At 35.6% G+C, this 24,361-nt stretch overlaps 1 protein-coding gene across 3 annotated transcripts in view; it reads left to right on the top strand.

The window, feature by feature from the left end:
- Positions 1-24,361, top strand: part of KLHDC10 (kelch domain containing 10) — a 61,724-nt gene that overhangs the window by 21,721 nt on the left and 15,642 nt on the right. The window contains exon 2 of one of the 3 annotated variants that reach the window (XM_005679589.3): positions 10,713-10,799. The exons of 1 other annotated variant lie outside the window; for it this stretch is intronic. In XM_005679589.3, the coding sequence (XP_005679646.3) occupies positions 10,713-10,799 (87 nt within the window). Of the gene's footprint in view, positions 1-10,712; positions 10,800-18,659; positions 18,816-24,361 lie in introns of those variants that run through there. One more of the 3 variants, XM_018046928.1, reaches the window with a different exon arrangement.

Here is a 24,361-nt window from a genome sequence, read left to right as displayed (position 1 = left end):
TTGGTGATGGACAGGAAGCCTGGTCTGCTGCAGTCCGTGGGGTCGCAAGGAGTCGGGATACCGGGATACGACTGAGTGACTGAAATGAATGTGAATTGGGTACCTTAGAAAGAGGTAATGTCTTTAGCTTTAAATACTATGCATATACAAAGGAAAACATTGAGGAAAGCATTCAAGGAGAAAAATAACTTCTCAAAGCTGTAACAAAATCTTTTCTATTCAGTTTTGATTTTAAGTCCAAAATTTATCTGTGCATTTTTAGAAAGAATACTTCAGTGCAAGTGTTCTTGTGAAATGTTACTTTTTGTAATTTTTGTTTCTAAGAAAAGAATATCTATTTCTGAATATAATGCTTCATGCAAATATCTTACTAGAAATCGTGTATTTTGGCCATATTCATATCTGGTATTTTTTTAGTGTTGAATTTAAGATATTGGCTCTCTGCTTATTACATAACAGGATTATTACCAATTTTTCAGATAGTTTGTTTCTAAATATCAAATTTTAAGTTTTTAAAAAATCCAGTGTTAAAAAATTAATTATTTAATGAATATTTTGTTGCTTTTGGCCAGATTTAGTCCACCACAAGCTCTCATTGCCATTGGTCACTCTAGATCTTTTCTTGGAAGACACTGCATTTACCAATAGAAAATGGTGACTTGAGAGAAAGCAAAGTTAATTCATAGAAAACAGTGTGTCTTCACTTTCAAAACTGATCACTTTTCTAGTTTTAATCAAGAAACAATGAATAGCAAAAATAATAAATGGCATTTCTGGGTACACTTGTTTGACTGTTGGAATTTTTGAATTTCCTTCTCCTTAGGAGTTCCTCAGCTTCACTTGAGAAATAGCATGGACTCTGTGTCCGTAAGGAGCTACCCGTCTTCAGTGTTCCTTAAAGGAGGGAGGCTGCAAAAGTTTAGGTCAGCAGGCTTTGTCAAAAGGATTTGATTTAAAAATCTGTTTTTCATATTTAGTCTGCTAACATCTATACTCATAGAGTACGTAGTCTTTTTTTTCTCTCTCTCTCAGAAGTGTTTTTAGGGAAAGAGGTTATTCTCTGTAAATTCAAGTTACAGAGTACAAGAAATCCAGGAGCAAGTAAAGACCAAACAGTGTAGTCTAGCTCTTGGGTGAATTATTACTATACATTTTCATTTCAGTATAATTAGGATTCAGATATGTAGTTGTTAGCAAAGAAACTAATCAGTTTATTTTTTAGGGTTGTAGAAAAATATTTGATATGCTTGATACAGATCCTTTTGCTATAGACAGGCACACATCAACACGACTTTGTAAATCAACTATACTTCAATTAAAAAAAAGCCACATTAACATAGATAAGGAGTAAAAAAAAGTTTAAAAATGACTTTTAATTTTTCCCTTTTCCCCTACTCTAAAACGCCTTAGAATCATAAAATATTAAAATTGAAAAAGACCTTGGAAGTCATCTTGCTTTATCTTCTATCCAGTGTGGAAACCTTTTCACAATAGCTCTAATTAAAAAAAAAAAAAATCTCTATTTAAAGAGATCTGCTTATTTTGATCTCTTTAGTTAATGGGTTGCCTATTTGCAGAGAGAGCTGTCAGATTATATGTTGTCTTTAATTGTTACAGAGATTTGCCTTAAATTCAGCTGCAACTTTGAGTTTCTCCCAGTTATGTTTTCTGGTAGAATACTACCCTTTGAAGACAGTTATAATATTCTGGGTCTAAAGTTTTTCAGTTGTATCTTCTGGTAGAATATGGAATAAATCCATTCCTTCTTCCTTTAACTACCCTTTGAAAACAATTGTAACTTTCTGGGTCTAAATTCTTTTTAATTTTTTAACTTGGGGGGTCTATACATTCACAAGTCTGTTGATAGTCTTCAGAGGATTATATCATATGTAAAGTTGTGAACATATATGTGCATTTTCCTGGGAAGAGCCATAATTTTTATTAGTCTCAGTGGAACCCAATTCCCTACCAAAGTTAATGTACCAGACCTACTGGAATGGACCTGGTAATCTGCTTTTTGTTTTTATTTTTTTTTTAATTTTTTTTTTTTTTTGGCTGCTCTGGGTCCCAGTTGTAGCATGTGGGATACAGCTCCCCGACCAGGGATCGAACCTGGGCCCCCTGCACTGGCAGCTCAGAGTCTTAGCCACTGGACCACCAGGGAAGTCCCAGTTTTTATATTTTTTAATAAGCTTGCAATGAACCATCTAGTCCAGCATCTCAGGAACCATTGCACTGGGTAAGTTCTAAGATTAAAGCCTTTCTGATTCTGTTGAAAATGGTAGAATCTTTAGAGCTTTGGAGATCATCTAGTATACATATAGTTGGTGATGTGCTTATAGTTATATCTTTCCTATCAAAAGATTAAACTGGTCCAAAAGGGTGGGTTTTTATTTAAAACTTTATTTCAAAGTCTTGGGAGCCTGTGATGATGTTATTTTAAATTAGAAGTGTTCCTAGAATTTTTGTTTGTTAGATCCGGGTATAGTATTTCAATCTAACAGAAGTTTATGAATTACGGTACTTTGTGATTAATTTTTAATCTGTAAAAATTTTAGCCTCTTTTATTTTTACTATTTCTAAGGAAGGATAGTATCATTTATGAACACTGGTTTCACGGCTACCTTTTGGAACAGTTTAGTTACAGCTCCCCCTGTGCTCCCTCCCTCCTCTGAAGACAAAACTACTCATCCAACGAGCCCAATTTTTTTCAGTAAAGTAGTACTTGAATAACTAATAATATAAACTGAAATGACAAAGAATAGCTTCAGATTTGAAGATTTCTCTCAGTGTGCTGTGATTATTTTTATAGAATAAAAGAAATCTATGATAGGCCTACCTTTTGCTACATGTATTAGAGGGGTAATGTCAGAAGAGCAAAGAGACTAAAGTGAAAGCAAACAGAAAAATGAAGCATGGCAAGGGAAATGAGTATGTTTTAATGACCAATAGAAATGGCAAGCAACAAAAAGGCGAGAACCAGCAATTTTCATTCATTTACCATTTATTTATAGAGTTGGCTTATAAGCAGATACATGTGAAAATGGGAGCATTTAAAATAAATAAGGAATGTGGTTAAAAGACAGCAGATATAACATCTGATGTCTGGGGGAACAAATAGATGCTTTTGCCTCAATATTGTTAGCTCCCTCAAGATACATTTCCTTTGCCTGTATCTGGGAAGTTCACTAGAAACCAGCAAGCAGTCAACAGCTGCTTGCACGCTGCTTGAAGGCCCAAAAAGAGTCAGAGTGAGCTGCAAGTTGCCAGCACAGTTGCTCCTCACAGTGTTTGACTCCCAAAACCTAACGGATGGAAAGTATTAACAGTTACTCCAGTAGTTAGGAATGGCTTGCTATGGTTTTATTCTTAATTAAGTGGCAGTATAATGATGCGGTTAGCTTTCTCTATCCACGAGTTCCACATCCATGGATTCAGCCAACCTCGAATCAAAAATATTTGGGGAAAATAAAAAGTTTGAAATAGCAAACACTGAATCTGCTTCACTCCGGCAACTATTTACAGATAATTTACATTGTATTTACAACTACTTACATAGCATTTACATTGTATTAGGTATTATCAATCTAGAGAGGATTTGAAGTATACAGGAAGATGTGTGAGTAGGTTGTATGCCTACTTAAGCCTTAACCATTTTATAGAATAAGGGAGTTGAACATCCTTGGATTTTGGTATCTGTAAGGGGTCCTGGAACCAATCCCCAGTTGATATTGAGGAATGACTGTATAATGGAGAATCTTGGGAGAGGAGAGTAACTTGTTTAAGGAGTTGGGAGAGTGTACCTTTGGTTGAGAATTACTGCCTCAGTATTCATTCATTCATTTAACAAGTATTTATCTCTATTACACATACTTTTTTCAGGTGCCAAATTGAATTGTGGTTATGAGCATTATTGACTGCATGGGTTTGAATCCCGGAGTTTTTACTTACTTACTTAGCTAAGTGACCTTGGGCAAATTACTTAATCTCTCTGTGTCTTAGTTTCCTCATCTGTAAATTTGGGATCATAATTTTTGTCTGTCTCTGAGTTGTGGTAAGGACTAAATGAGTTCTTGGAAGAGTATTTTTGTTAAGGAATACAGTTGTTTTCACACACACACACACAGACATATATACACACACATAATGCATGACTAAACCGGAACACAGCACAGGATAGCACTGTAACTCATATTTTGGTTTGTATTAATTTATACACTGCTTTGTTTCAAGAAGGATTTGAGGCAGAACCAAAGCCTCCTAAGAAATACTCTGTACCCAGGCAGCACAGCAGAATCGATACAGGTTCAGATCTTATTTTGAAAGGCAAAGACAGATGTTTAAAATTGAATGTATGTACATGCTGGGAATAGAGTGTATACTCAGTAAATGTCATTTCTCCTATGTTTAAAAGGAAGTAATTTACTTAACAAGTTGGTCACTGTCAGCCCAAAGTGTACCACGGCACAGGTAGGCATAGTTCTGTGAGTACCTTAGGAGTAGAGTGCAGGCTGAACTTTAGCTCCCGTTTATCCACTTGGCATGGAGTTCTCATGCAGTAAGCAGTCTGCACAACCATGCAGTGATTCTGAATACTGTATTAATTTGCTTCTCTTTTGAAATTCGTTATAAATATTGAATTGTATGAGGCAGTACGACCATATCATCTAAACTAGAATTCTTAGATCGAGTTCTCTGTCAATAGTTCTGATTCATTCTTGTTTCTGATATGTCATTTTGAATGCAGTCTGCTCCATATCAACATAGTTAGGTTTTTCTTCTTCATTCTGGTTTTTATTTTTCATACTTTTTACCTTGGAATATTGTAAATTTGCATGCAGTTGTAAGGAATAATTCAGAGAGATCCATATACCCTTCATCCAGTTTCCCAGATGATAATATCTTGTTGCTATCACATAGTAACACAACCAGGAAATTGACATTGATACCATCAACTTACTTCACTCAGATTTCCTTAGTTTTACATGCACTAATTCATGTGTGTGTCTATGCACGTGCTTTGAGTTCTGTGTAATTTTGTCACGTGTGGATTTTCATGGCCACCTAGTCAAGATACGGCACAGATCCATTTACAAGGGCCCCTCATGTACAGGCACAGCCACCTCTCCTGGCAAACCTCTGGCACCCCCTAGTCTGTCCTCCATCTCTGTATAGTTTCATCATTTCAGTTATGTTATAGAAGTGGAATCATGTAACCTTTTTTTTTCCCATGTATCCTTTTGATGCTGGCTTTTTTTATTCAGCATAATTCCCTTGAGAGCCATCCAAGTTATTGCCCCCATCAATAGTTGATTGGTACTGAGTAGTCTGCCATGGTATAGACAGAACCACAGTTTGTTTACTCATTCTGATTCATTGGAAAGTTGGTCAGGTTTTGATCTGTGAACATTTATGGACAAGTTTTTGTGTAAGCGTAAGTTATTTTTTTTCTCCCAGTTTGCTTGGTGTTTAATTTTATCAAATGCTTTTTCTGCATTTATTGAGATGATTGTATAGTTTTTCCTCTTTATTCTGTTTTTGTGGTAAATTATACTGATTTTTGAATTTTTTATCAGTCTCACATTTTGGGGACAAATTTCACTTAGTCATGATGTGTTATCCTCTGTATGTAATTTTGATTTGATAATATTTTGTTTAGAATTTTTGTGCCTGTGTTTCTAAAAGATGTTGACCTTAATGATTCTTAATATCTTTATCAGACTTTGATATGAGGGTTCTACTAGTCTCATAAATGAGATTCTCTATTCTCTATACGCATTTGTGTCTGCCTTAAATGTTTGGAATGAAGCCATCTTAAAATTTTTACATAATACTTAAGTTTATATTTTTCATCAATATCTATATTAGTCACCCTCTGTATCTTTTTTTTTAACCATTCATGAACTTACCCTTCTCCCAACCCTTCTTTTTACCCTTACAATTATTTCTGTCAGTATCACCTGAGAGTATACTTTTGAATGTTAGTAAGCTCTTGTTTTACTAAAACACTTATTTAGTAAGTCAGTACTTCTCTGCTTACTCTTTTCTTTTACTTTGATGATTATTACTGAATTTTAAAAAAATTCTAGATATAATATCTTTGAGTAATTCTTTCACTAGAACTCTTGAGAGAAGCAAAAATTTTGTGTCTTTGTGCATTCAAAAATGTCTTGGGAGGGACTTCCCTGGTGGTCCTTAAACCTCCATGTTTCCTCTGCATGTGTTATGGGTCTGATCCCTGGTTGGGGAACTAAGATCCCACAAGATATGCGGTACAGCCAAAAAAAATAATAAAAAAAATTTAAGAATGTCTTAATTTCACTCTCACAATTGAGTGAGAGTTTGAGTTTATACAGATTTCTAGTTTTGAAAGTATATCTAGTTGTCCCAGGACCATTTGTTGAAAAGATCATGCTTTTCTCATTGAGTAATCTTGTCACCCTTGTCAAGTCAATTGACCAGATGTATATGGATTTACTTGTAGACTCTCTTAATTCTGGCCCATTAATACACATGTCTATCCTTATGCCAGTACTACAGTTTTGAATACTATGTCTTTGCAGTAAGCTTTGACTCCAGGAAGTATATCTGCCAGTTCATTTCTTTTTCAAGATTGTTTTGGTTTTATGAGTTCCTTGTGTTTCCATATGAAGTTTCATATTAGCTTGTCTGTTTCTGCAAAAAAAAAGCAGGTGGAATTTTTATAATAATTGCTCAATTTCCTTTTATATCTTATTAAAATGCTTCCCACCTCTTTTTCCTTCTATACTGTATTCAGGTGAATTTCTTTGGCTCCATCTTTTAAACTAGTAACTTAATTTATTCTTTTTTTTCATCCTTAATTAATTTTTTTGTTAGTTAAATGATCAAAATTTAATTTCTAAAAGTTCCAGTTTATCTCTTCTTAAATAAATGTATTGCTGTCTGATATATCTCAGGATAGTAATTTTACCTAATCTAAGGTCTTACTCTGTTCAATTTGTTAGCTCTCTTTCTTTGGGTGTAAGTTCTTTTTGTAACATTAATACCTTTTTCATGTTTGAGTCTTGGTTTTGTGCTCACTCGTCTTTCTTTGAGAGTCCTTGTTAGCCTTCCTGTGAATCTTACATCTGTTCACTGCAGCGAGTCTCCACTGACTGAGGGTAGAGATGGAATACACAATTGCCAGTCTTCTCCAATGTCTGTCCCCTTTTTCCTAGGATTTAATATCCACCCAGAGCTCTGTCCTGTCTTTTTGATCCAAGTGTTTGCATACTCATTGTTCCTACCTGGGGAGTGACACCTTTCTAGTTTGATGCCATTGTTCTCATCTGGAAGCAACGACTCCTAACCAGCTATGCTGAAATTCTGTAAATTATTTCTGTTCTTTCTGCTTTCACCTTTGGGCTTATTTAGTTAACTCTGAGGGCTGTTCAGATCACTTGCAATAGCCCTCTACTCTTGGTGTGTAGGACTGTGATAAACCTCCTTTAAGCTGATTCTGTCACCTTTTCATTTTTCAGTGATTGACTAAGACCATTTCTTGTTCTTTTTTGATTATATATTTTTTAAAATGGCTTTTGTGTTATTTGTGAGGTTTTGGGGAGAGGGGAGTTGCTTGCAATGTGCTCAGCCTACTGTCTTGATTATTGATGACTACATCATATTTATTGTACAATAAATAAACAGGAAAAACTTAAAAGCTAGCCAAAAATAAAATCTTGATGAAATGATTGGAAAATTATGGTTTTTTGTTTTGAAGAGGAGAAGCAATCACAAATGAAGATTGACACTCATATATATAAAAATTAAAGCTTCAATGACAAAATTTCAGGAATATGTTTACTTGAAATCAGAAAGATATATTTGGTATGTTGCTGACTTCTCATTTTATCTGCTCTTTGGCTAAAGGAAGAAAACAAGGCTTCTGAAGTTAGTGCCTACTTCGCCTGAATAACCCTCTGCAGAGTCAATATTAGCCTGTGCCTTTGACAGACTTATGTTGGTTGCTGACAGAGAAGCACGCCAAAGATGTATGACAAATTCTGAAAAAACATCAAAAAGAATTTTTGATTACAACTTTGGTTCAGTAATTTTCAGTATTACTCCCTCACTGTTATCTAAATTTGTTTTATATTTTTCCACTATAAAATAATGTATGTCTTAGAAGTTTGGGATAATATAAAAGGAGTGATAATCCTCAGCCTGAATCATAACCACTGTTAGCACTTTGATATGTTTCTTTATGGTATTTTCTTATCATTGCTTCAGAAAAAATTAGTAATATGGTATTGTTTTTCTTCTAGTCCAAAAGTAATACCTATTCAATGAGAAAGCTTGGAAAATAGAGACAGCACTAGGAAAAGAAAACAAAATTGCTCTTAATAACTGCCCAAAGATAACCACAATTAAAATCTGATGTATATCCTGCCTGAATTTTTCATGACTATATATACTTTTTTCTTTGTTAATATGGTATAATACGCTACTGCTATTTTGTACCTGTACCTTTCATTTGCAATATATTGTGAATGTCTTCTCATGTTAGTAAATACTTTTGTATGTATTTTTTAGTGGTGCGTAGAATGTGAATATATTTAAGTATGTTTACTTAGCATACTTAACCATCTCCCTATGATTGGAATCTAAAAGTGTTTCAGATTTTTTACCATTATAAATAATACCGTAGTATCTTTGTCCATACATCTTTCCATGCATATATAATTGTTTCTTTAGGAATAAATTCCTAGAAGTGGAATAGCTGGGTCAAAGGGTATGTACATTTCAATGCTTTTGATACATAAAGATGTCAAATTTTAAGCTAATCACTTGTTATATTTTGTCTCGTATTGCTATCTAATTGTTTTATGTGTTTGTCTTGTCTTCCTAATTAGAATATAAGCTCCTTAAGGGCAAGGGAAGTTTCTTGTGCATCTTATGTATCCTTTGATAGTGTGGTTTTACAATGTTGGACTTATGAGTGATCGACAAGTATTGTATTGATTTAAAGCTGTGGTTCTCCAATCTTTGGATGCCATAAACCTATAAATTTAAAAATATGTATCTGTTTGGGGATACAAACAGGCTTGCAAAATTTCTGTGTTTCCAAGAAAGAATATTAAAAAACAAAATCAGCTACCATTTTTTATCACCTTCATCTCACAAAAGAATATTTAATAACAGAAGTTGCTAATTTCTGAAAAAAGGATAGATTTTTAAATGGAACATTTTAGCATTTAAAAAACTCACTGCCTTGTCCATATTTTTCTTATTTTGTGTTGTTCTGGTAAATCTTTACCTTAGCCCAGCAGTGGTCCATAGGCCAACATTTGGGAACTACTGATTTAAAAGACTTAAAGGATTAACAGATAAACTCTATGCAAAATAAATAATTATTTCCTTTGCCCACACGTCTGTATCCTCCACAATATTAAGTATACATGTACAGGTAATACCATTTCATTACGCAGAATTTGTATATCTCTACATACAAGTGCTGCATCTAAGATATTTCCAGCTGCCAAAATAAAAAACTATATGCTTTCTAAGGAATTTGAGACAGGTTAAGTGTGATGTAGTAGAAAGAAGGCATGTATTAAGAGTCAGACTGCCCAGGCTTGACTCCTGGCTTTGGCATTAAGTCACTTAATGTTTTTTTTTTTTTTTTTTAGCTTCCTTACTTATAAATTAAAATGATAATATCTACCTTGAAGTGTTTTTATTGCCCCTATTACAGCAGTTACCTCACTGTAATGTAATTATTTGTTTAGGCATCTGCCTTCCTCAGAAGACCATGAGTTATTGAGGCTAGGAGTCATAGCCTTCTCTGGCTACCGTGGAGCCTAGCCTGGGGCTCACAGCAGAGCAGGTGCTTAATGAAATGACTGTTGAATCCGTACAGGCTTATTGTGGGGATCAAATGAGATAACATGTATAGGAGCTCTTCGTAAACTTTAAATTCAATACTAATGTTAATTGTTTTTATTGCCTATAAGAGCTATCTTTGGGACCTATCAAAACTTTGAGAAGAGACAAAATTATCCCATTAACACTTTGCATTTTCTTCTATATTATAAGAAAACAAGTTTTAATCGGGATTAATGTGCAGTTAATTTGCTTCCTGTGAAGATAGAAAATTTTCCTTATTTTTCTCCCCCCACAGTGGAATTGTCAAATGTTAAATGTTTGTTTTATTCGTTTGCTATCATAAAATTTTAATTTAGTGAGTTCAGCTTATTTCATATTTAAAGAGTGATGCCCATTGCTTTATCCTGTTAACCATAAAACTGATAAAAGAATTACCAAACCCAGAAGAGAACAGGAGCCTACGTTATATCAAATTAGTTTTAGTAAGAGCTCCCTTTTTAACATTCACTGACTTTTAAAAATGTCATCGTTTCTGATCTGTTTATAAAGCTCCTGGTAAATTTTTGCCACAAGATGGCATTGGTGATTATTGAATGCATGTTCTGTTGAACCAGAATTTTGAAAAATGGTGCACATAATTGTTCATATTCTTTTGGGGATGAATTGAAAACCTTCATCACTGCTTATATATTAATTTGATTTTGTTTTGACTTCCAAAACAGGGTTAAATGCTACTTTACATCATTTCTTTCTGTATTCAAGTATTGTTTTGTTTCCTGTTTTTCTGTCTTTTTAACTACAGTTGCTATGTATTATTTGCCATGTGTTGTATGTGTCTGACTTATTGCTGATAATTGTGGTAACAGGTAAGAAGAAAATACGATGGGACCCAGTTAGGAGGCGCTTCATTCAGTCCTGTCCCATCATAAGGATCCCTAACAGGTTTTTGAGAGGTGGGTGATAACTAGCAAGAGATATGTGCTTCGTATGGGTTAAAGGGAGCTTTGAATTTTTTTAACTCAAAACTCTGGTTTTTAAAAATTGTCTGAACAGCTAAAATTGGATTAAGGAAAGTCTAGAATTTTAATTTTAAACCTGTATTTCATATTGAGCACTGTTGGAATTGTAATTATAAGTTTTGGGAAGTTAGAATCACTTCATGTGTATTAGATGGTAGAAATAAAATCATCTCACTGATATCAGTGTTATTCCCCTGTAAATATATTAAAAAGAACTTTGAATAATTTATAAAATAAGGGTATGGGAAATGCTTTTCTAAATATGATTTTAGGGAAGAAATACAATTTATATGACTGTTAATTTGTATGTCAGAAGCCATTAATAAAAAGATAAAAGGGGGAAATATTTGTAACAAATGGTTAGTATCATGAATATATAAAGAGCTCTTACAAATCAATAGTTTAAAAACAAATACCCATTGGAAAAATAGGCAAAAGAACGTGAACAATTAATTAAAAATAATAAAAAGCTCAATAAATATGAGCAGATGTTTCACTATTGTTATAAACATAACTGAAATAATAAGATTTTTTGCCTGTTAGGTCAGCGAAGACTAAAAATAAAAGTACTCAGTGTTGCAATGGTATGGGGAAATCCAAACTCATATACTGAAGGAAGTACAAATTTAACACCGCCTTTCTGGATTTAATTTGGCAGTATGTATCAAAAGCCTTAAAAATGTTCACATCCTTTGACCTAGTAACCTTACTTTTAGGTTTCATTCTTTCTGGTTTTTTTTTTTTCAATAAAACATATTCCTACTGAAAAAAAGAAAATCTCAGAAGAGGGTTGAAAACTCTGGTTCACACTATTTTTCTAGATATAACAAAATTCTCAGACAAACATTCTTAATATTATAATTTAGACCTTATTTAAAAGCCAATTTATCTAATTTTGACTAAAGAGATTATTTTAAAAAAAAGTCTAGAAAAAAGTCCTGCAGCAGCTAAAGATGTTTCCTGTTTCTAGTGCCTAATCTATTTTTAGCAGCCAAGCTCCAGATCATGAAATAATAAATAGGTCAAGATAAGATACGGAGGGTGCTATGCTACCTTTTTTAAGAATTCTCTTTTTCTTTTCTTTTGTTTTTTGGCTGCACTGCATGGCTTGTGGGATTTTAGTTCCCCGACCAGGGATTGAACCTGGGCCATGGAAGTGAAGGCACCTAGTCATAACCACCGGACCACCAGGGAATTCCTGCTATGCTATCTTCTAGCAAAAATAATTGTATTAATAGAAACTAAGAGGTAATTTTAGTGTTATGTGACCCCAAAAAACCCACAAAAAACCATTGTGTACATGTGGCCAAGCAGTACATCTAATTCTATAACATAATTTTTCTTTTTCCTATTTAAAAGATTAAAATACTAATTTATTGATTTATAATGAGAAAGCTAACGGGCTGACTAAACTTAAGTATAATTAAGCAATTATGTAATTAGGATATAAAATTCAATATAATATTAATTTTGTACAAATATAAACATAAAAAAACAGAGGAAATGGTGAAATAACATTTTGTCTGGTTGGTGGGATTTTATTTTCTTTCGTATATTCTCTCTTTTCCAATGTTTTAATCACAGAAAAAAGAGATTAGTACAGGTAAGTTTCATACCTTTGGTTATTTTTGTAAGCCCTAAATTGCCTCAAAAAATGGCTGAGGAAGATGGACTGACTGTGCTGAGAAGATTGAGGGGACTAAACTCAGCACCAGCAACATCAGGACCCCCCAGTGGCCGCCCCTGATGCAGGGCCTTGTCTTATTTCTCACCTTTGACCTGTTTGTAGTGTTTGATCTGTTGACCACCTGCACCTTCTTAAATTTTTCTCTCTTTTTGGGTTATACTTTGATGTACAATCTGAGATGTTTTCTTCCAACCTCTTTGATTGTTCATTCCGTTTCCTATACTAGCTTCTTCTCTTTCTGCTCACTAAAGATGGGTATTACTCCAATGTTCTGTCCTCTCCATTATCTCCTTCTGTTATCTCATCAGATTTCACAGACTTAACTAACCTTGTTCGTTCATTCATGCTTTCATTCTTCCAGTATTTTTTGATTGCCTCCTGGGTAACAGGTTCTGTGCTATCTCAGTCATCTAGATACTAGAGAATCAGGTAAAGACATAATTACAGAATAATTTGAACGTGTAATTCTTTGTGGTAAATGTCCTGATGAGGTAGTATGGTGTGGGAGCGCAAGAAGAGGTACCTGACTCAACATGTGGGAAGGACAGAGGAAGGGAAGTCATCAGGATGCCTTTTCAGAAGAGATACACAAGCAGTCTGAGTAGGTGTTAACAGGGCAGGGTTGGAACATCTCACCTCATGGGGACCAAGCAGCTTGAGTAGAAGCAGTTAGGCAGAACAGAGTACGGTCTTTCAGAGGAACTGTAGGGAGTTGAGCAGAGTGGGAAAGAGTGCGGATAGAAGCTGGAGAAGGTCCAGATCAAGTTGGGCACCGTCCCTGAGGAGTTTTTAGGATCAGTTTATTTAACTAGCAAAGAGATTTAATTGGAAGACCAGTTACAAGGTTGCTAGAGTTATCAAGGTGAGAAATGATGGAGATTTCAACTAAGGTAGTTATATATAGTAGGACTAGAGAGTAGGTAATGGATTTAAAATGTAATGAAGTGGAATTAGATGAGACTCAGTGACCACTTGAAGAGGAGGAGGGAAAAGCCAAGAAAGCGTCAGCTTTCTGTGTGGACCGTTTTCTCTTTACCAGGTGTTGTATTAGATGGATGGAAGGGCAGGTTGAGGGAAAGGATAATAAATTCAGTTTAAACTTCCCAAACCAATAAAAGCATGTCCTTGGACACTCAGTCTAAGAGTTATTTCTAGGGAAACCTCTTTGGAAGCCTGCCTCTTTGTTTTGATTGCACCCTCTGTGTAGCTGCCTGTATCATAATACTGATCACACTGAGTTACAGTCATGTGTTTACTTGTTTTGTGCCTGCCGTAGACTGTAAGCTCTGTAAGGGCAGGGACAGTGGAACACTGCCTTTCATTTCTTTATCTTCAGTTTGTAGCACAGTGCATGTGGTAGGTGTATCACATGTATTTGAGTTGAATTTGTTATTTGTAAAGCTGCTGTCAAGAGAATAGGATGGGACTAAAATTTTAGTACATTTTTTACTTCCTTCTGGTGATAGTGACAGCAAACTAATGAGTTGCTGAGAATATGAAAATGCAGTTTAGTGTTTTCTTAGTTTTTTTTTTTAAGTTATCTATACTCTTGAAATTGCCACTTTTAAGCCTCTCATTTTGGGACTCCTACACATTACCTCTTTTGATTCTGATGAAACAGTTTCATGGTACTCATTTTCTGTCACTAGATTCCTTCACTAGATCCTGTATCTTTTCTAAAAGATATTTTCTACCCATGTAAAAAGTAGTGTGAAAATAATATCAGTGTAGTGAAGACTGTGTTTTCATTGCAAAATGATGGTCTGATTATACCCATTTCCTCTCCCATACTTCTCATATATTACTGAAAATTACAAAACAGACATATAAAAAAGAATGAATCATAATTGTATTGAAAAACAGTAAAGGGAGGCTTTGAAGCCAGATTACTCTTGTCTGAATCCAGGCTCTGGCTTTTACCAACTGTGTGACTTTGGGCAAGTTGCTTATTCTTTTTTTTTTTTAACCTCAATTTCCTCATCTGCAAAATTAGGATAATGATAATGATACCAGCTTCCTAGGGTTGCTGTGAGTATCAAGAGAGGTAATATGTGCAAAGCACTCAAGAGCTTTTACATTCAGCCAGTATCGACTTAATGGTAGCTGCTGTCATTCTTGCTATTGTTATAATACCAGAAAATTGGTGGAATTTCAGGGTAATAGAAAACAGTTGGAATTATAATGATTGAGAAACCAGAACAGAATAAAATGCAACCCCAAGTAGATACTCCTGCTGCATGCTGAAAGAGAATTGCTTAATGGAACTTCTTTCCTGAAACTCTAAGCCTAGAACCAGCAGGTGTAGGAGGAAGGAGAAGGTTGGGGGAAAATGGAACATCAGGGCAAATAATTAAGAGACTGCCTTCAAAACTTTTATTTCCTCTACTTCTTCTCTCCCTCCCTGGCAATGGCTTTGTTATTGTTGTTGTTTAGTCACATAACTAAACATAACTCTTTGCCACCCCGTGGACTATAGCCTGCCAGGTTCTTCTGTCCATGGGATTTCCCAAGAAAAAAATACTGGAGTGGGTTGCCATTTCCTTTTCCAGGGGACCTTCCCCACCCTGGGATCAAACCGGCACCTCCTGCATTGGCAGGCAGATTCTTTACCATTGAGCCAGCGAGGAAGAGCAGTGGCTTTTGCTCTGAGGACAGTTCTTCAAGCAAAGTAGGGGATTTGTTGGAGGGGGGATTGAGCAGACAGTGGACCTGGGATTGGAGAGTGTGAACGCAAAGCAGAGCTTTAGGTAGTGGATCTCCACAACAGATTGGATGAGGTGGACGGAATGTGGGAGAAGAAAGTGAGCACCACTGAAGACTGAGGTATGTTAAATGACTGTACCATCAAAATATTTTGGAAAAACTGTTTTTTTTTCTCCACTTCTAAAGAGAAACCTGTCTGTGAGTATACCACATACCTGCAGAGACCCACAGTCAAACATATCTCCCATTTGGAAGTTTGGAGACGGAGTAATATAACTGTAGAAGAAATCTGTTATTTTGAAGAGCAGACTTATTGGGAAAGACCCTGATGCTGAGAAAGATGTAGAAGGCAAAAGGAGAAGGGGGTGGCAGAGGATGAGATGGGTAGATAGCATCACCAACTCAATGGACATGAATTTGAGCAAACTCTGGGAAATAGCAGAGGGCAGAGGAACCTGGAGTGCTGCTGAACCTGGGATGCTCAGTTGGGTCACAAAGAGTCAGACACTACTGAGCGACTGGACAACAACAAAACCTGAAAAAAGATTAGTAAGCTGAATAAATGAAACAGCTGACTATGGAAATAGAGATACCAAGGAAACAGAATGGAACTTGAGGAAGTTCTGATCACAGCAGGTTCCCTCAGAATCAAGAGAAAATTGGGTTTACAAATAAAAATATAACTGCTGTGCAGAAAAAAAGGAGTGGTTAAAGATTTAGTTCCAATTGAAATTTGATTGCTGAAATAAAATGCAGTTAGTTAAATAGTACACAGCTGCTGCTGCTGCTAAGTCGCTTCAGTTGTGTCTGACTCTGTGTGACCCCATAGACGGCAGCCCACCAGGCTCCCCCGTCCCTGGGATTCTCCAGGCAAGAACACTGGAGTGGGTTGCCATTCCTTCTCCAGTGCATGAAACTGAAAAGTGAAAGTGAGGTCGTTCAGTTGTGTCCAACTCAAATAGTACACAGACTTGAGACCAATTTTTACAAAACTAAAGTAGGGGAAATTTACAGACCATAAAGCAACAGGACAAAAAGAGAAAGTACATGAGGAAAATTATGCTATTAGGATAGATCTAAGTGATCCAGTATTCATTTTATAGAGGTACATATGGAAAGACAGTGAAAGAGAAAATATAAAGAATTAAAGAATATTTCCCTGTGCTGAAGAAAGACTGAATCTTCAAGTATAAAGAGCCTACCAGGGAACAAGCTAGAGAAATGTAAAAGCAAAAAGCATCTATCTGTACATTACCGAGCTACTTATGATTCCAAAGATGGAAAACAGGCTACATAGAAAGACTTAAGATTAAGAATCAGACTGGTTTGGGGTATAGTATAGTTTTCTAGAAAATAAGTGCCTTCAGTGTTCTGAGGGAAAATTATTTTGAACACAGAACTGTACCCAGCCTCACTAATATTTGAATGTTTAAATAGGGGTCAAAATACTCTGAAAGTATGGGAAACACCTTTTTTGAGAAAATTACCTGAAGAGGTATTCCCAGTAAAATGGAAAACAAATCCAAGAAAGGGGAAGATTTGGGCACAAGAAGTGGTGATGTGCAAAAAACACAGTAAAACTTTAGAGTTACATTGAAATACAGGGACTGTGAAACCTGGTATAATTGATAACAAAAGATTTCTAAATATACAGAATAATAAAAAATATATATGCATGTGTATGTATGTATGTGTGTGTGTGTATATATATATATGAAATATTCTCTAACATTTCAGATGATTTAAATAAACTAGGGAGAAAGTAAAACTACTAAAGATCTTATAATTTTTTGTTTTAGGATTTATAGGTATAATGTATGCTTATTAAAATTTAATATGGAAATATATAGGGTGAAAAATGAATGTCCGTATCTCAAGCATATATAACAAATTTGTACAAATCAATCAGAAAAAGACATCTCAGTACAAGAATGTATAAAAGGCTGGAGCAGGCACTTCCTGAAAGGATTAATCCAGTTGGCCAGTAAACAAGAAGGTGCTCTACCTCATTAGTAATGAGATAAATGCATATTAAAACCATGGTGAATTAGGTCTACAAGAATGCTAAATTTAAAAGACTGAAGACATTAATACTAAATAATTTGTAAACAGGCCTTATCTAGTAAAGATTTTCGTAGCTTATGACTTCAGAAATTCCATTACTACATTTACAGCCAACAAATATAGATCTCTATACACCTGAAAACATGTACGGAAGTGTTTATAGCAACATTAAGAACCACTGATTTGAACAAGCCAAATGTCCATTCACGCAACATAGACTGGGTAAATTGTGGTATGTATTCATACAAAGACATACACTATTTGGCAGTGGAAATGAACAGACCACCTCTAAGCCCAGCAACATGGATGTATCTCAGAAACACAATAGTGAATGAAAGATCCCAGAAAGAAAACATGCTGTATTATTCTATACAAATACACTTTAAAACTAGGCCAAAATAAACAGGACTGTTTAGAGGTTCATACTTAGGTATAATCAGGCTGTTAAAAGAAAGCAAGTTTTATGATTGCTGTAAAATGTTAGGAAATAGATTTTCTCTAAAAGTGAAGCCAATGGGATGGAGAGAGTTGTAATCAAAAGGGGCAGGTAAGGGGGGCATCTGTGTGCTGGCAATATTCTATTTTTGGACCTAGATGATGGTTCCATGTTACCTTTCTGATAAATTTGTTAAACTATACATTTATAATTATGTATGTCTTATATTTGACATACATGTCTTATATTTCTCAATAAAAGAACTTAAAAAAGCAAGATGCCATTTCACATCTTTACTCCTCACCTTATTCCCCTTCCCAGAAGTAACCACCGTTAATAGCCAAGTTTCTTTCCAGGCCTCGTTTACTCTTAGTATTGTTATAGAAATACAAACTTATGGGTTTTTAAAGAATATTAGGGGGTAATAGTATGTAGCTCAACTGAGGAAAAAAGAAACCTTGATTATTTCAGTAAGATTAGGTAAGTGGGAAAATGGAACAATAAGAAAGAATGACAGATTTAAAAAAAACTGTATATATATATATGTATGTATATATGTATATAAGATGGCAGGGGTAATATAAAGAAAATCAAGATCAAATTGGGTTTATCTGTGGAACATAGTACTTTAAAAGGTTAAAAGAAACAATTTGATTTTTCTGTTATCAACACATTTAATAAAATTTGATACTCTGTATTCATTTTATTAAAATCCATCAAACTATACTCTTATGATATCTGCCCTTTTCTATATATACATTTTAATAATGACTTTTAAATCATACTCATTCCTGGTTATGATATCTGCCCTTTTCTATATATACATTTTAATAAGACTTTTAAATCAAAAAAATCTGTAGACATCCAGGAATAAAAGAAAGTTTGTTTTATTGATAGACTATATAAGAAACCAATTGCAAATTTCATATATAATGGTGAAACATTACCAGTATCCTCTGAAAAAGTGAAAACCAAGACAGAAGTGCCCATTGTCATCTCCACCATTCAACCTTGTTCTGAAGGTTTCAGCCAATACAATAAAAGATGGAGGAAAAAAAAGGTATGTATATTAGAAAGAGCTGCAAATTGCCATTAATAACAGGATGATTATCTACTATAAAATTCAAGATAATTAACTAATGATAACTAATACTAGAATTTAGAAAATTAGTTAGATAAAATTTAGACTTTAAAGATGAATTACTTTCTTGTATATTAACAATTGCCTGAGGGCTTTCCTGGTGGCTCAGACAGTAAAGAATCCACCTGAAATGTGGGAGACCTGGGTTCTATCCCTGGGTTGGGAAGATCCCCTGGAGAAGGAAATAGCAACCCACTCCAGTATTCTTGCCTGGGAAATCCCATGGACAGAGGAGCCTGGTGGGCTACAGACCATATATTAACCAATTAAAAAATCAAACCAGTCAATCCTAAAGGCAATCAGTCCTGAATACTCATTGGAAGGACTGATGCTGAAGCTGAAGCTCTAATACTTTGGCCACCTGATGTGAAGAACTCACTGGAAAAGACCCTGATGCTGGGCAAGATTGAAGCAGGAGGAGAAGGGGATGACAGGATGAGATGGTTGGATGGCATCACCGACTCAATGGACATGAGTTTGAGCAAGCTCCCGGAGTTGGGGATGGACAGAGAAGCCTGGCGTGCTGCAGTTCTTGAGGTTGCAGAGTCGGACATGACTGAGCAACTGAACTGAATTAAAAAATAGAAGATGTCTATTTACAGTTGTACAGAAAATTTTAACATAGGAAAGAAAACAAGAAAACAATGAAAGCATACTGATGATACAAAAAGATGAGGATAAATGGCTAGAGATTACATTCTTTTTATATAATTTCAGACTTACAGAACAGTTAAAAGAATGATAAAATTTTCCTGTATTCTTTACCTGGATCCCGCAGATGTTAGCATTTGATCACATTTGCTTTATCCTGCTCCCTTTCTTTTTCTTCTCCCTTCTCCCCTCTCTATCTGTAATACATATGTATATACATATTGTTTTTCTGTTTGAATCATTTGAGATTGAGCTGCAGACACAATACTCCTTTACCCCTAAATATTTTGGTGTCTGTTCCTGGAAAACAGATACTCTCTTATGTAATTGCAGAACAAGTATTAAAACTGAGAAATTAACACTATAAATAATGGGCTGAATTAACACTATTATCAGATTTACAGACCTCATTTTGGGATTTTGTCAGTTCTTCCAAAAATGTCCTTTATAGTAAAATAGAATCCCCGATCACGTGTTGCATTCAGATCTCATGTATCTTTAGCCTTAACATTGATATTCTTGAACAGTACAGGCTAGTCATATTGGAGTATGTCCTTCAGTTTGGGTTTCTCATGTTTTTTGATGATTACATTCAGCTTATACGTTTGGGGCTGGAAGACCAACTGAAGTAATATTGTGTTCATTTCATTGCATGTGCTGTTAATTTATCCCATTACTGGTGATGTGAACTTTGATCACCTGGATACGATGGTATCTGCCCAAGGGGCCTCATAGATTTTAACATACTGATTCTAAAACCCAGTATAAGAGTACATGGAGAAAAGTAGCTGAGAAGTTTTGAAAAAGAGTAACAGCAGGGAATTTGTCCCATTAGATGTTAAGATACTTCAGAGTTGTCGTAATTAAAACAGTGTAGTAATGGTACAGGTATTAATAAATAGCGGGACTGAACAGAGCCCAGAAACCCAGGCCAGTATGTAGTGACAGCTATCACAAGTACGCTTTGCTCAGCACTTGAAACGAACTCATGGCAGCACCAGTGTCTGTCAGACCAAGTTTTTTATTGCTGCCAATTTAGACTTAAGATTACTCTGCTCTTAGAGGCCAGATCTTATATATAAGTCTTACACAGGGTATGGAAGCCCTGCAGTACGAGACACTTACATAACCAAGAATACTGTGTGCTGCTGTTGATGGATGGCCTTTGCCTGAGCAGCTTGGACTCTGGGAGTAGTAAAAAGGCCTGCCTACCAGTCAGGGGTGGGAGCCAGCTGGCACAGTCCAGGCTTCCAAGTGTACAACAGAAGACCCGTCTTCTCAGATAATGGTAATGGTAGGCTTTATATTTGGAAAGAAGTAACCAGTTAAATTGGTTGGATGTCATCACGGACTCAATGGACACGAATTTGAGCAAGCTCTGGGAGATGGTGAAGGACAGGGAAGCCTGGTGTGCTGCAGTCCATGGTGTCACAAAGAGTTGGACACGACTGAACACAACTGCAACCAGTTAAAACTGAATTCATCCTTTAGGCTATATATTTATAACTAGTTAATGCTTTTAGAAGTAAAGGTCTCAATTTTTTTTTTAATGACTTTACCACAAATGTTTCATAGCACATCAAGAGGTGGCTTCATCTTGTAAGTGATAGGCTTATTAAGCTAAAATATTATATTCTGTTTACAAGTTTTTGCATTTAAGAGTGTGTGGAGTCTTTGTTGATTGTATGCATTCTTAAAGAGCAATAGATTTTGTGTCCATGGTGATTAGACCTGGATATTGAGATTTTCCTAATTCTACTCTAGAACTTGTCAGTGTAGTATTCAATAAAGACTAAGGGTAATGGTACAGTTGGACATGACTGAAGTGATTGGCATGCACACACTACTCTAGCTTCAAAGACAGCTTTTCAGTTCAGTGTTGGAGGGATAGCTTTCCATAAGGGATTCAGGGACAACACCCTATCCATTTTGTGAGAAATATTAGTGCCCTACCTCAAAATATACAAAAATATGTTTTGAATGTATTCAGGTTCTGAATATGAAAAACCAAAACTAAAAATTATTAGAAATGAAAATAGTAATCTTATAATTACGCTTTCCAGGTAGCACAGTAGTAAAAGAATCCTGCCTGCCAGTGCAAGAAATGCAGGTTTAATCCCTGGCTCAAGAAGATCCCTGGAGTAGGAAATGGCAACCCACTCCAGTATTCTTGCCTGGAAAGTTCCACGGACAGAGGAGCCTGGTGGGCTACAGTCCATGGGATCGTAAAGAGTCAGATGCGACTCGACAGGAGCACAAGGGCACGAGGAATCTTATAATGTAAGATGTAAAGCAAATGAGCCTTTTGTTGCTGTTGTTGCAAAGGAGGAGCCTTAAAAGATTGAGAGATTCAATTGTACAAAAACTTCCATATGTTAAAAAATACCATAAACAAAATTAAAAGACCAGAGTAGGCCGAAAGAAAGAAATAGAATAAATAATTTCTGCAAATCTGTGAGAAGACAATACAGTAGATAAGAAAGTGGACAAAGGATATATGATCAGGCAGTTCCCCAAAGAAGAAGTACAAATGGGCTGATAATCAGGGAAATGCAAATTGGTCTGATACCCATCAGATTGGGCTTCCCTGGTGGCTTAGAGGGTAAAGTGTCTGCCCACAATGCGGGAGACCCGGGTTCAATCCCTGAGTCGGGAGGATCCCCTGGAGAAGGAAATGGCACCCCACTCCAGTACTCTTGCCTGGAAAATCCCATGGATGGAGGAGCCTGGGGGGCTGCAGTCCACGGGGGTCACAAAGTGTCGGAACCGACTGGGCGACTTCACTTTCACCCATTAGATTGGCACAAACTAAAAAGGTTGAAGAGGGCATGAAGAAATAAGCACTTCTATACACTATTGCTGGGTATATACATTGTTTCAGTCTTCTTGAAAAGCAATATAGCTCAGTTGTAACCCTGTTGCATCTGTGACAACTTTAAGTGTATAGTTCTTTTGACCCCAGACCCAAAGAAATCTTTAGTTACTGACTAGAGAGAAAGAATAGTTAGCTCTTCACTCCCAGCCCTAGGACTTCTTGACGGGATGTTTAATGTTTATCAAACATCGATCAGATGTTCCTAACTCAGCAGTTTAATTTGCATAGATAATGTCATTATTTACAGAAGCCAGCAATTGAACTAGACCAGTGCTTTTGATATAAATATTAGGTGAGCCATGAAATTTTAAATTTTCTAGTAGCCTTATGAAAAAAGTAAAAAACAGGTGACATTAATCTTAATTTTTATTTGATCAGGAGATCAAAAATATCACTTAACCTATATTCAGATATAAAAATTAGTAACTTTACATTCATTTTTGGATACTAAGTCTGTTAAATCCAGGGAGTATTTTACAGTTAAAACATAACTCAGTCTGGACTAGCCTCATTTCAGATGCTTGGCAGTCGTATGTGGCTAGTGGGCACCGTGTTGGACAGCACAGGGCTAACTCTGAGCCCAAAGGACAGAAAGAGGAACGATCTTACCATTGTATCCTTAGCACCTATTGCAGTACCTGCCATATAGCAGGCGCCCAATAATATTTTTGGCTCAATGAATAAATGGAAAAATATAAAGTCATCTTTTCATTGACTTCTCAACCTTTAATCATATAAGTTATATTTGTCTCAAAAATAGTTGGCAGTAAACATAAAATGGAATGACTTCTCTGCTGTGCATTTAGAGAAGATCCTGGAATATACTATATGTCTTTTCATATCTGCTCAAAAGCAGTTTCACAAATTTCTGTTGGTTCCAGGTAATCAAGCAAATGACACTATAGAGAATCTTAGAGTTCCTATCTGTTGACCATAGTAACTCTGTTGAGTTTTTTTTCATTAAATTTGTCTTGCTAATTCTTATAAGCATTTATGTTTTAAGAAGACCATTGCATAATCCAATCCCTCTCCCCTAAATTGTATCTCATTGTAAGTAAAGTATCAAAGTCCTCTGAGAGCTGTATGCTGTTCTGATCAACCCTGTTACTGTTAACTTTGACCTGAAGTTAATATCAATGAGACTTCCAGTGTCTGTTATACATCTCTGTTTTAGATGTTGTGGTGATACAGAAATAATTGCTATATGTGATTTTTGCCCTTTATTTGGAGAAGAAAAATAAATATTAATGAAATGAATAGAGAAAAATTAAAATTTGTAAATTTGTTCAGTAGTTCCTGTGTTCCTTAGGCCTGGTAATAGAAAGGTAAATACAAATAACGTTCTGTTTCCCTCAAATAGTTTATTGCCTCCTGCTGCTGCTGCTGCTGCTAAGTCACTTCAGTCGTGTCTGACTCTGTGTGACCCCATAGACGGCAGCCCACCAGGCTCCCCTGTCCCTGGGATTCTTCAGGCAAGAACTCTGGAGTGGGTTGCCATTTCCTGCTCCAATGCATGAAAGTGAAAAGTGAAAGTGAAGCCGCTCAGTCATGTCTGACTCTTAGCGACCCTATGGACTGCAGCCTACCAGGCTCCTCCATCCATGGGATTTTCCAGGCAAAAGATTGCCTCCTAGGAAGATACATATATTAACCAATAAACATAGTTTAACAAAATAGCAAGTATAATCTGTGAAGTACAGAAATAATATTCCTTCATACAAAAGCAGGCTGAGACTCAGTGAGGGTCAGTGACTTGCTCAAGGAAGTAGTTAGAACCTGGATTCAAATCTAGATATTTATAGAAGTTATCGCTTTTCCTTCCACACCACATTTTCTGCTTCAAGATTTTTAGAAATAGAAATTTAGCTCTTGAGATAAATCATAGCTCATGAGTAAACTCCAAACTGACTATAGTTTGTGTAATATTATATTTATTATG

The sequence above is a fragment of the Capra hircus genome, chromosome 4 (assembly GCF_001704415.2).
Source record: "Capra hircus breed San Clemente chromosome 4, ASM170441v1, whole genome shotgun sequence".
Classification (NCBI taxonomy): domain Eukaryota; kingdom Metazoa; phylum Chordata; class Mammalia; order Artiodactyla; family Bovidae; genus Capra; species Capra hircus.
Note: the sequence above shows the minus strand (reverse complement) of the source record. Positions and strands in the feature narration are given on the sequence as shown.